The 12505-nt window shown below is 40.6% G+C and overlaps 1 protein-coding gene across 1 annotated transcript in view; it reads right to left on the bottom strand.

Moving 5' to 3' along the window:
* The window catches only part of megf6b (multiple EGF-like-domains 6b), a 56975-nt gene that overhangs the window by 20459 nt on the left and 24011 nt on the right, over positions 1–12505 (bottom strand). Inside the window, exon 5 of the mRNA XM_070842468.1 lies at positions 6165–6287. Within this exon, the coding sequence (XP_070698569.1) occupies positions 6165–6287 (123 nt within the window). The remainder of the gene's footprint in view (positions 1–6164; positions 6288–12505) is intronic.

Consider the following 12505-nt stretch of genomic DNA (forward strand, 5'->3'; position numbering starts at 1 on the left):
CAGCTAACAGCCTGTCTGACGCCATCATCATCAGGGAAATTAGGACATGAAGTTGAACCCACCTGACCTCCAGGTCAGCGACAGTTACCTGTTTGCTTAAACGAAACTAAAATTAGCACAGTGGAGTTACTGGAAGTGTTGCTGACTGAGACAAGTGGTGTGACACATCGAAAAGGTGAATGTGGATTTCTGTTGGCTGCTGTGAACAGTCTGTAAAACGGCTAACACATCATAAAAGACCATTAGTCAGCGCCAAGTTAAATGTCTGGTTGAGAAATGTGTTGTTCAGTGCAGTCTTGACTCCAGGCAGTTATTTTCAGTGAGAAACTATTTCAAGAATTCGGAGGAATTCCTGTGAGAATTAGCTCATTTATTAAAAAGGAGAATTTTACTTTTACTCAAAGTGTATTTTTTTTAGTGTTGTTTAGTACAAACACTGACCGATCCACCACAGACAACACATTATGTCACTGAGCAGTGTGTTGTAAACGATACATTAACCACCTCATTATAAATAAACTCCATAAATATTTTCTCAACAGTCAGCACAGTGCAAATTCCCTCCCTCTAAAAATAAATAGTCTTGTATCCTTAGTGGAAAGAATGATTTGCACGTAAACACATTTATAGTACAGTTATTTAACACAGTGTGGTTTCCTCCCTTAATCCAAAGACATGCTGGTTAGGGGAAACTGGAAAGTTCATCTTGCCCATGGATGTAAATAGGAGTGTAATATGTTGTCTGTCTATGTGTGTCAGGCCTGTGTGTCCAGGTGATGGACTGGCAACCTGCAGGGTGACCCTTGCCTGTCACCCAATGTAAGTTGGGGCAGCAACCCTAAATAGAATAAGTGTGTATAGATAATAGATAGACTTAGACACATGTACATAGTCTCCTGATGCTACTGTACATCTGCTTTTTAACTGCCACGGATATTCATTTGATCCATTCAATAAAATAATGGTTATAGCAGCTTTTAAGGTAGTATTCATTGTGGCACGTTGTGAGACGAATATGAATCTCAGATTCTCTGTAACAGGGAGAGAATTTGGCCTCCACAGTGTTTGTGTCGGGATGTGTGGGATGGAGGCAGCATGGGAGTTGGACAATCTGCATCTGAGCCTCATCGTGCATATTACACAGCACCGCATCTCTGTCGTCATGTTCCCGCAGTAAGCACAAGCAGCACATGGCCCGTGATTTATCCATAAATCAGGTATTTACAAGACCCAAAACACATCATCCTGGCGTTACAGAACATACAGAGGAAGCACAGCACTGTAAATGATGAATTTGTAGTACTTGATATAACATATGAAACACTGAGTCTACTCTTGGTAATAAAACAAGGATAGAATTAGGATGAGAAGAAAAATATGGTGTATGAGCATAAAGGGATTAAATTCTACTTCCTTAATGGTTCCAGTAAAAGCTGCCGAAGACAGCTAAATTATAGAAATATCCTTCGGCTGACCCCATCTACTCCCAGTAATATCCCACGACATCTTCAAATATAGTGTTTTGGGCAGAAATGAGCTACTAAACTTTCCTGTTCTTCGTTTCTCTGCTGCCAGACTTTAGCTCAACTTGGTCCAGCAAAGCTGGCAGGAGCCATCCTTTCGTTTTTCCATCCGTGCTGCATGCAGTCCTTTGGTTTGGTTTTTATAAAATGGGTCCAGCGCCGTGGAGCTGCTGCTCCTCTGTCAACTGCAGTGCACAGTCGGTGAATCCCCTCCAGCCTGGTTTCCACTTCCAGAACATGATCCCCCCCAAGCTCAGAGCCAAAGCCTCAGCAGCCGTTGGCTTTAACAGAAAGCACATTAATTCTCTGCCCGCAGCCACCTACAGCACGGTATCGTCTTCATGGAAAACTATTTTGATCTGTTTCCGAAAGGTGATTTGTTTATTGTGCACAGAAGATCAATTATTTCTCAACAGCCTTGATTTATCTCCAAGAATGACATCTAAGTAACTCAGCAGATCAGAGGGATTATTGGCATTATGGTAATAAAAATGTGAAACATGTTTCATCTTATGCATTTATCCCCGAGCATTGCAGCCGTGCCAAACATGAAAAGAAATATTCAATCATAAAAATATTGACATAATCTGTCGAGAGTGTATCTGGTATCCAGCCCTGTTTGTGTTAGCATTATAAGCGTCTCCCACGATTCGTAGGTCATGCTTTCATGTGCTCTAATCTCTGTTGATAAAAGCCATCCTCCCATACTCTGATCAGAGACAAAGTAATCTGGGCAGTGCCAGACAGCGCGTACAGCAGACACATTATCAGAGGGACTGATTAGCCAGTCTGGCTGAGCCACGGCTTGGCTATGGAGAGGCACAAACTCTGATGACTGTAAATAACTTCTTACTACGTCCTACTGTGCAGTACAAAAAAATTATGAAGATGTGTACAACCAAAAATCAATTTATAAGCCTTTGTGAAAAGGAAAATTTTGAAATTTAGTACAAAATTTATTGAAAGATAGAATGAAAGCGTTACTCATTTCAATGTTTAACTGTTCACTAAATACGTTTTACAAACTATTCCTCTTGAGGATGGACCCACAGTGAAATGAAACAATTAAATCATTGTTACCACAGCTTCATCTGCATCCTGGCACTTACCTGCCGCCGGGTAGCCGAGGTTGTAGCCATAGTATCCATGGTAACAATTTGGCCTATAACAAATCCTTCTATAGTAACTATGTGGATAGTTTGCAGCACATGTTAAATGTGCCATTGCTTCAATTAACACCAAAAAGAAAATCCACCATCCTGATGATGAAGCCATGGCAAAAAGTGAAATGTAACGCCTCACAGAGAACTTAAATAAAAAAATGTACTGTAAATCTAAAGATTGTTTTTGTTAAGCACATTAGCTATGAAGAATTAAAATGACAAGTTCTCAGGTGTTGAATCCTGGTCTGATGTAACATGGTAACTACTTCTTATGCACTCTGCCTCCTGATTTTTCTCTCCCTTCCTCCATCTCCCTCTCTCTCTCTCACTCTTTCACCCTCCCATCTAATGAAGCTAAATGTCGTCCACATTAAAGATCCTCCTCTCTCTCCTCACCCCCCCCCCGCCCTTTTCCCCATACTTCCCTCTCACCCCCAGTCTAAACTCTCTCTTATACTAAAGGTACATCCAGCACAGCATGAACTACAAATAGCTTTTTACCAGCCAGCTGTGATTGATGTCAATCTCTCTGTACTGAACCACTGTATTTTACTGTCTCCTCAAAGAACGTTATGTGATAAAAAAGTGAGATTTATGAGTGCACATCACTCGGCTGTTGAAGAATAAAAAATGTGAACAGGCTGAAGGATGTGCTGTATATATTTTTCTTTTGACATCGACATGTATAAGAAAAAAACTGCCACCAAAGGAGAGCCAAATTTGATAAGTGCCAGAAGTCAAATTCAGTATCTATAATCCAAACATCTGAGAAAGGAATGAGCCTTGAAATGAAATCGTCTATTCAGGAGCTAAGCACTGTGCTCTCTAATCTGTTGCCAACACATGCACACAAACACAGCAGCAGGACCGCAACGGGCACATTATAGAGCTTATAAAGAGCAAAGCATGTTGATAGTCAGCATCACTTCTCTGATTTGAACAGAAACGCCCTTTAGAGACCTCTGCAGGATACAATGACTGTGAGCTTCACTTTTTATGACCTCTCTTCTTAATAACACAACCTTAAAGCCTCTGTAACTCACACCTGTACAGTTGTTGCATCAGGCCACAACCATCTAAGATGTCCACAAGCTCAGACAGTTCAGCAGAAACTGATACAGATCGTTTTTGTGAGACCACACGCCAACATATTCCCAACTCTGAACACATCACCATAAGATGCATATTTGCGCAGACTTCAGAATCATGTGGACAATGATGCCAGCCAGGTGAGTACGAAAGCAGCCTGCTCAAGTATGGAAGACAGATGACAGGCTCAGAGTCTATATGACTATAAAATACCTTGCCAGGGCAAAAAAAAAATCGGAATAAAATACCAGAAAAATCCAGGAGACCTGGCAACAGCAAAATGTTTTTCTTAACAACCCCTTGAAGGGAAATGTCTTGCTGTAAGACTTAACAGGAGGATCCTATACCTGTTGGTTTTGGAAGACACCACTCACACACTCCTAAAGCTCACTTTTAAGACAGGTGCCGAGCACTGGCAGACCTTTACTCCCACCTTCACGCTCATGAGCTGTAAAGTTCATTTGGCATGACGGCTAAAATGTTGACACTGCTGCACTGCGCTGCGCTCGGCACGACAGCAGAGACCGTTGGCCTCCTCCACTTTGAGGGTCGTTTTTATTAAGCCTGCCTATTCAAAATTTAAATAAATAAGTGCATAACTAAAATGGAATTTGACCAGGAGCTTAAATCTAGGGAACTCTCCACAAGAGATTAAATTGTAAATTCTGTTTCTTTTTCTTTTTGCACTGAACAAAAGATGTATTTGTTCGTTTCTTGTTCATGCCAGCAGTATTGGCATATTAGCATCCCACAGATGTCTTTCATTAAAAAACATTATAGCCTGTTGCCAAGACAGGATTCCCCAAAAGTACTAATGTGGTCGTGTGCAATCCAACTCCCAAGAACCATTTATTCTTCACAGCTAAATGAATGGATCTTGTCACTTATCCGGACTCATGCGGGCTTCGACTCTGCAGCCCTCCCACCTTCATGCTGTCATGCAGATGGAAAGCTGATCAATTTTTGCAGACGCAGCACCACACATGCAGGGCTAACGTAAACATCCACAACATTCATCCAGCTTCTTTTACCTCTGTTAATACTACTGCCAATTACAGACAATTAGGACATTAATGCTGGGGTAGCTGTTTTCCTCCAATATACACCAGTGGCGGAGGGCAGAGAGCTATGAAAGCCAGCTGTGACAACGTTCCCATCAACTCTCTAAACAACCGTGACCTGGATCAGATCTCTCACTGGTTCCTCCAGCAGACAGCCATACAGCAGAGCACTCCAGCGTCTCTCCTCTAGGCTTGGCTTCTGCACAGAGGAATCATTATTCTGATTAAACCAACCACTTGCAGAGACTTCCTAATCAGAAACATCAAACTATGATGGAGCAAAAAGAAAACTCATGGGAAAATATTAGGAAGAAGCACAGTTTTGATGAGCTGTGGTTTAGAGATGCTGGGACCCATGATAGTCTGGTAGCTGCACTTTCTTCCACAGAGTCTGAGTCATGAAATCATTTTATCAAAATATCCAGTCCTGTGGTTCACTTACGTTAAAATGATCTGGCTTTGATGTTGAATCTACATTCACTGAGCCACAAATAAAATCAAAAACAAAACTGTCAACATGTACATCAGTGTAGGTTGCAAAACCAATTGTGTATCAACTGTTAAAACAAGACCAATACATCTACACATGCGTGTGACTGAGGCTGATGGGAATATCATTAGTTTTGCAGGTATTTGGTTAAACACAAAAGTACTGGAAAAACAAAATTTTGATAGTGGTGCAGGATGGAAAGTTAAAGGATCACTAAGTTGTTGCAATTCATCCTGAGGGGAACATGAATGTCTGAAGAAAATTTCATTGAAAAATATCCAATAGTTGTTGCACTTTGTGCATCAGAGGATCGCTGAAGTCACAAGGAATCATCTTCTGGGAAGCATGAATGTCTGCTCCAAATTTCAAGGCAATGTGTCGACTTGTTGCTAAGATATTTCAGTCTGCACCAAAGTAGTGGACTGAATGACCAGCCGACATCGCCATCCCATCTCTGGCATCAGTAAAAACATTTAATAGTTTAGTGAATGTTGAGCAGAGTAAGAACACAAAGACAGATGAAGGTTATTTCAGAGTTCGGGGTACAATTACATGCTGTCAACTCGGACTGAGCAATGCTGACAAAATCAAATATTATGTTTGTTTTTTTCCCAAGGAATACTTGTGCTTTCAAAAGATTCACACTCAAGAACATTTTAAGTGTAGTAATGTGGATTTAATGGCCCAGCAGATACAAGCTAAATCAGAAAGGCTGTGACAGACACCATTATGATGGTGATAAGCAGAATGCCAACATCTGCTCTCATATTTCTGACATTGATATTAATCTGATATACAACTCAGCTCCACAAAACAACAAATATAATCAAGGACTCACCTTGGCAGGTTTTGCCATCTTCATTCAGTTTCTGCCCAGGAGGACACCTGCAATAGAAACTTCCAATGGTGTTACAGCAGAGAGCCTCACAGCCTCCGTTGGTCTCCTCACATTCATTCACATCTGACGGGGAGAAATAAGGACAAGGTTGCAGTCATTAAAACCAAAACCAAAAGCAGAAATCAGGAAGAACAAAAAATGGTTGCGGTAAAACAGTTAAACGTGTTTAAAAAGTCTGGTGTTTTGGTATAAACAGCGCTGAGCTACTTTGAGCAGCAAAGATATATATATAAAAAAAAAAAAAAGTGTCTTCAAATGTTTTCCATACATAAATTTGACAGTGTGGAAAGTGCCTGGAAATTTATAACAATTACGGCAGGAAACTGCGTGCATCGTTTCCATCCTCAAACTTGTCCTTAGTACCAACTTCAAGGAAAAACACATAATACATCCAAAACAGAATGAAAATATATCAAATACTATTGAGTGGGACAAAAGGAAACATGCAGGAATGATGTGTTGTTTTCATTGATGCTTACCTGTAAACAATGAACAAGGACTAGCATTTGTCAATCATGCAGAATCTCCAAAACACTTCCACAAGAAGTCCTGTTTCATTTCATTTCCATCAGTTAAATATCCTGCCAAAGTTGTCATCAGACCAGATAAAATCTTTCCCTACAGTTCCCAAACTACACATAATGACTCAGGTCAGATGCGGGTGCTGACAGTTCGGTATATACCACAATCTGAGCTACAGAGCTTCTAAATAATGAGATATTAAAATTGAAACAAAAGGGGTAATGTGTTACGGATTGTTCACTTTTACACTGCACTTAAGACACTGCTCCACATTGACTGAATCAATGTGAAATTTCATTCATATGGGGGTTTGTCAGGAGAGATTATGCTCACAACGCAGTTTTAGACTTGACGACATCGGGCTGTTTCATTTGCCATGCCAACAGAAGGAATCTTGGACTGAAAACTGAAAACCATGGAGAAAATTAGGAGGGAGCATTCACTTGGCACGAACCAGCCTGTAAACTTTCTCCATGTCCATAAAAGAGTAGAGTTATTGTACGGAGGAAGAGCGCGAATGTAAAGAAAATTGCTTTATAGAACATTTTCCTCCCTGTAGCAAATTTCTGTACTTTGTGGTGCCAGCATTTAACCAACCAGTTAAATGATTTCTCTCTCAGTTTACAACATCTGGAAATGGTCACACCAACAACACTGCACTCTTTCTATTGCCAAGTATTTAAAAACTGCCATGAAACCTAAATGGCACACAATAATGTAATGAAATGAAACCTTTAACATCAAGAATGAATCTTATTATACAATGAAATTTGATCCCTAATCAATATATTACTGCAGTCCTTCTTAGCAAGACTAGATAAATTGCAGCCAATTTATTTCTATTTGTGCACTACATTACAAGAGCTTAATTTAATGAGTCTGGGTCCTGGAGTGAGACAGAGTGCCCGCCTTTTAAGTACAGTTCATTTCACTTGCAAAATAAGTACCGTAATTACCGCAGGTTTGAAGACAATTATGTAAAAACAGGCAGACTGGAGCAGACAAGTGATGGTGACCAAGCAGAATGTGACCTGAAGTCAAGGGCAGGATTAAAGACCCTGAGGGATCCTGTGGTGTGATCTGCAGCGTGAGGGTGTTTGTGTTGTGGCGAGACCGACTATCCTCTCCATCTTCACCCCCCCGAGGCCACACACCTGCGTGGCAGCTTGAGCAGGGGTCTGTCCAGGGTCAGTGTCACGCTCATCATTCTCCAAGTCTTTCTGCCCAATAAGCAAGCAGGAATGTTGAACTGCTGCAGGTCAGGAGAGGAATACGAAACACAGCAGTGGAAACTGAACATCCACAGTGGATCAATGAAGTAGGATGTTTTTTGTTAAGACGGGTGTTTTTTTTACCCTTTTCTCCAATCTGATATTAACTTGAGCCAAAGTCATGTTTAGAGGGCAGAAGAAGCTAATTGAGGAAGACCATGCACAGGCTTTATGTTTTTAATATGAGGCTTTGTTATGTACTTTTTGTTTATATTATATTAGTATTTTAAATTACATTATTGATTATAGAGTGAGGACCACATTGGAAATTAATAAATAGTTCCAAAACATAAAAGAGAGATGAACCAGATTATTGTTAATATGTGGATGCAGCAGGGAAAGATTACCTTTTCTAATCACAGTATCTCTATGCTAAAGTGCGGATTTCAAATCAGAAGAATTCCCAGCCATAAAAAAACATATTCTATGAATGTTAAACTCAATGACCTCTGAAGACATGAGTGAGTCTGGGGGTGGAGCAGAGACTGCAGCTTCATCTGTCTCCAGGGGGCAACCGCAATTTTCATTTTATGTCACCCTCGCTCATCCATCAATCCGTCACCAAGCTGAACCTCCAGCAGAGTGACCGGACACATCTAAAAGGAACGAAACAAGAGCTGTAGCCTCCTTAAAAAATGATGGGTATGATCCTGAAGGGTTTTTCTCCCCAACCTGAGCCTGTGGTGGGGTCGCTGTGCACGCTTTGCAAAAAGAGATCAGATGGCTAAACCATAGTGGTGTGTCTGCAGCCCAATGTATGCCCCAGGTCGGGGTCATAGGCCAAAGTTCAGGGTCAAACCCATGTGGGGAGAATCACACGAGACTATTTCATCATGTGGTGGATGTTCAGATATGTAATATATGTGACACAAGAGACCTCTTAGCAAGTAACAAACGTTAGGACAACCAACATGAGGATTCCTTTATGTCAGAGTAACATGAACAGAGAAAGATATTCATTGTACACATGTTTATGGTCTTATAGTTCATTTACAATTACTGTAGTCAGTTCTTCTTTTGAATGGTTAATCAAAGCGCTGTCTCGACATTTTGAGAAATGCACTTTTTCGCCTTCTAGCTGAGAATTAGGTGAGAACTTCAGTGACGTGACGGGGGGCAAAATCCACAGTCCTTATACTGTGCAAACATCAGCTGCAGTTTAAAATTCCTTTTTGTATAAAATGTGGACTGTGGACCGTCTTTGAAGAAAGTATGGCCTTGGGGGAACAATTACCAACAACCCTTTGAATGCACATATGGACATGTCAGTATTGTGCCGAGATAACCTTCAAAAGTACAAACCTATCTTTTAACTAATCTAATAACTAATTGTTTCAATTTTAAAAACTATATCAAAGAAGCATTGATTTAACAAGATACACTTACTTTGTGTGACTCTACTAACTAAACTGATAAAAAGTCCAATGCTGAGGATGAGGGAGAGCTAAATGATATGCCTGAGGCACTTAGCATCGATGCTAAATCCTTGGAAACAAGTATTGTTCTATGCCTGGCCAGAATAACTGATAACCTCACCAAAGTCATCAATATTAAATAAATTGATAAAACAACGTAAAGGTGGAGTTTCTGTTCATTGTTCTATGAGCATAACAAACCTCGGAATAAGTTATTAAGTGCTCAATGCTGTTATGTCTTCATGTAAGTGAAATATAAAACAAAAAGACATCTGTAAAATGGGTAAAAATGTGTATTTCCCTGTAGTGGACACTTTGTTCCAAAGCAATTAGGGAAAGAATTAGAAACAAAAAAACTTCACTAAAACTCTTGATTGTGTTTCTGCAAGTTCAGCTGCAGCAAAGCTCTGGGCTTACATTCCTCTGTTGTATTGTGTGACTTCCTGTGATAAGGACGACAGCCACTGCTCCTGCGAGGACTGGACTAACGTCTTGTTAGACCACATGGGGCCAACAAAAACCTCCGATATAATCTCAGGAGGTCATGGGCCGGAAAATTGCAGTATTCATCGAGGATCGGGAGGGAGGACGCTGAGGATAGCCTAACCTGTTTCCTTTTAAGGGCCCTGATCTAAAAGCCTGCTGGTCTAACAATGTGCTTTGCTAGTGTTCATTCCTGGTTGCATTCCCTGCAGTTCTCACAGCTGCTTTCATTTACCAGGTGCTATAAAGATGGGGATCGACTGGAGGCTGAAAGACACATATTTTAGTCGGAGGTTTCATTCAGACGAGGACTTCTCAGTGATTGAGCAGCACATGTGGCAGCAAGACGGCTCATGACAGCATCCTGTCTGACTAATCAACCAACCACTTATGAACTGGAACTGACAATTTACCTCACACCCTTTCACAGGAAACTCAACCTCACCTTTGACCTCCAGAATAACTGACCCTTAAAATGTTTTTTTATGGGGTTATATACTGATCCTTTAAAAAAATCCTATTTATGTACTTCTTTCAAATCAATTAACAGTCTGTTATATTGTGTTGTGTTGCTTGTGCAGTTATTTTATTGTTGAAAGTTGCTGCCATGCCTTTTGTAGAGGACACATTTCTTTCACCCCTCTGCAACACAAGGCTTCCTGGCAGAAGCTCAAATGAAAAAGATGAACTGGTGACATATGCTCACCCAAGCTCACAAAAGTTATTCTAAAAGTTATTTTATGGACCCTATAACTCCTCATGGATTTCACATGGATATTCTGCTAGAGTCAGATATCATGAGAACCCCAAAGATGCATTTAAAATGTTTTATCCAAGCATTACGTCTGCGGTTTGGGTCATTGTATCTACATTGTGCAAGAACAAGCTCTAAGGTTTCCTTGTAATGCTCTCCTGCCAGACTACTGTCTCTGTCCTATGTAACAGTTACAGGTAAGAGCAGCAATCAAGAAGCCTGCTCACTTCACCTGCCAGGTGTAATAAGAAGAGGCAAACAGAGACATTTTGAAGATTTTTCTTATGCGTCAGGTCTCCACGAATTTCTACATGAATAAAATGTAGAAGGTATGAAAGCAGAACACTTCTGGCATATTTTGGCAACAGTTTACAGTATTTCAGGAGGCAAAGATTTAATGTAAGTAAGAGAGGAGATTGAGAACATTGGTTGGTCTGATCGTCAGACGAGTCAAACTGAGATGACACACAATACATTAAGATGTTAAATATCTCTAAAACTACTAGAGACAATAATTTGATGATGATTTTCTGCAAAATGAGCCAATAAAAAGGATGAATGTCTTTCTCTCCTTCTCCTCTGTAATGCATCTGCTCAAGTTCAACATCGCCCCCTGCTGTTAGTCTCCTCCTATATCAATAATAGCCCAGATGTGCTGCTGAATGTTTTTTTCTTAACTTAGTACTATGTGATTCTGCTCTGCTCTCATTCATCATGTAACTAAAACACAGCTGCCACAGTATAATAATTTCAAGTCAAAGAAGACCACACTTTAGTGCCCACTCTGATAAAACATCTTTCACTCTGGTTCACCGCACTGACTCACACCAGAAAAGTATGTGTGCTATATTACACATCCAATAATTTCCATCCCTAGTCCTATTTAATACATTCTTAGTGCTAGTTTTGGGTACGAGTTTCTTCCTGAAGCCCTGTAATTGTGTGGCAGCTGAGTCGTTAAGTGGCACCGCCACTCGGACGTGGGGTGGCTTTCCTGAAACCAGAGGTGAAAAAATGTCCCCTTAATGATAAAAGGACAACCCACACAGACCTCTACGATGTGTATCCACTGATGTTTAAGACGTCTGTACTTCCTCTCGCAAACCACAAATGTTTCCATGAAGTCATTAACAATCTGTGTCAGGTTTAGAGTAAAAAGTGGTGTTACAGTACAGGCCTCCATTTCTTTTTCTTTTTAAAAAAAATGTTTTTTACAGACTTTTCAATCAGGACACAAACACATCTGGTGTCTGCGGCTTTCACAGGACTGCAATAAACTCACCCACTGAAAATCTGGACAGCCGAGCTGCCTGTCTACCTGCCTACCTGCACACGTGCTGCAAGTGCACCCAATGCACATGACTGGAGTCTTCCACAAGGCCAAAGCTAGCAAGCTAGTCTCACAAGTACGGCAGAGAAAGTGCTGCCAAAATAAATTATGGCTCAGCAACAGACTGTCATGAGTTACCATCACAAAGCAGACACCTATTGAGCTGAAGAACAAGAGCGACAGACTGTCTTTTAGTGAGCTAACTATATAAAGCACTGAGCTGGGCTGAGTGAGCAGTAACTATGAGCTAACAGTGACATTACATTTGGGACAGCTGTTTTGCTTGTGTTTACATGATTGTGGCATTTAACAGAGTTGTTTATTTGTTAGACTGAAAAACTACAGAACAAAGGCTTGCTAGTTTCTCCAACACTGCAGACTCTGCCTTTAAGATGAGCTGTGGTTGTTGCTTTCCTTCAATTGAACGTTTCTCATGTGAAAATGCAGATGAACAGAGTCTCAATTCTCTACTTATCTGCCTATTTAAACAGTTGTATTTTGTTTTT

This window comes from Pempheris klunzingeri, chromosome 2 (genome assembly GCF_042242105.1).
Source record: "Pempheris klunzingeri isolate RE-2024b chromosome 2, fPemKlu1.hap1, whole genome shotgun sequence".
Classification (NCBI taxonomy): domain Eukaryota; kingdom Metazoa; phylum Chordata; class Actinopteri; order Acropomatiformes; family Pempheridae; genus Pempheris; species Pempheris klunzingeri.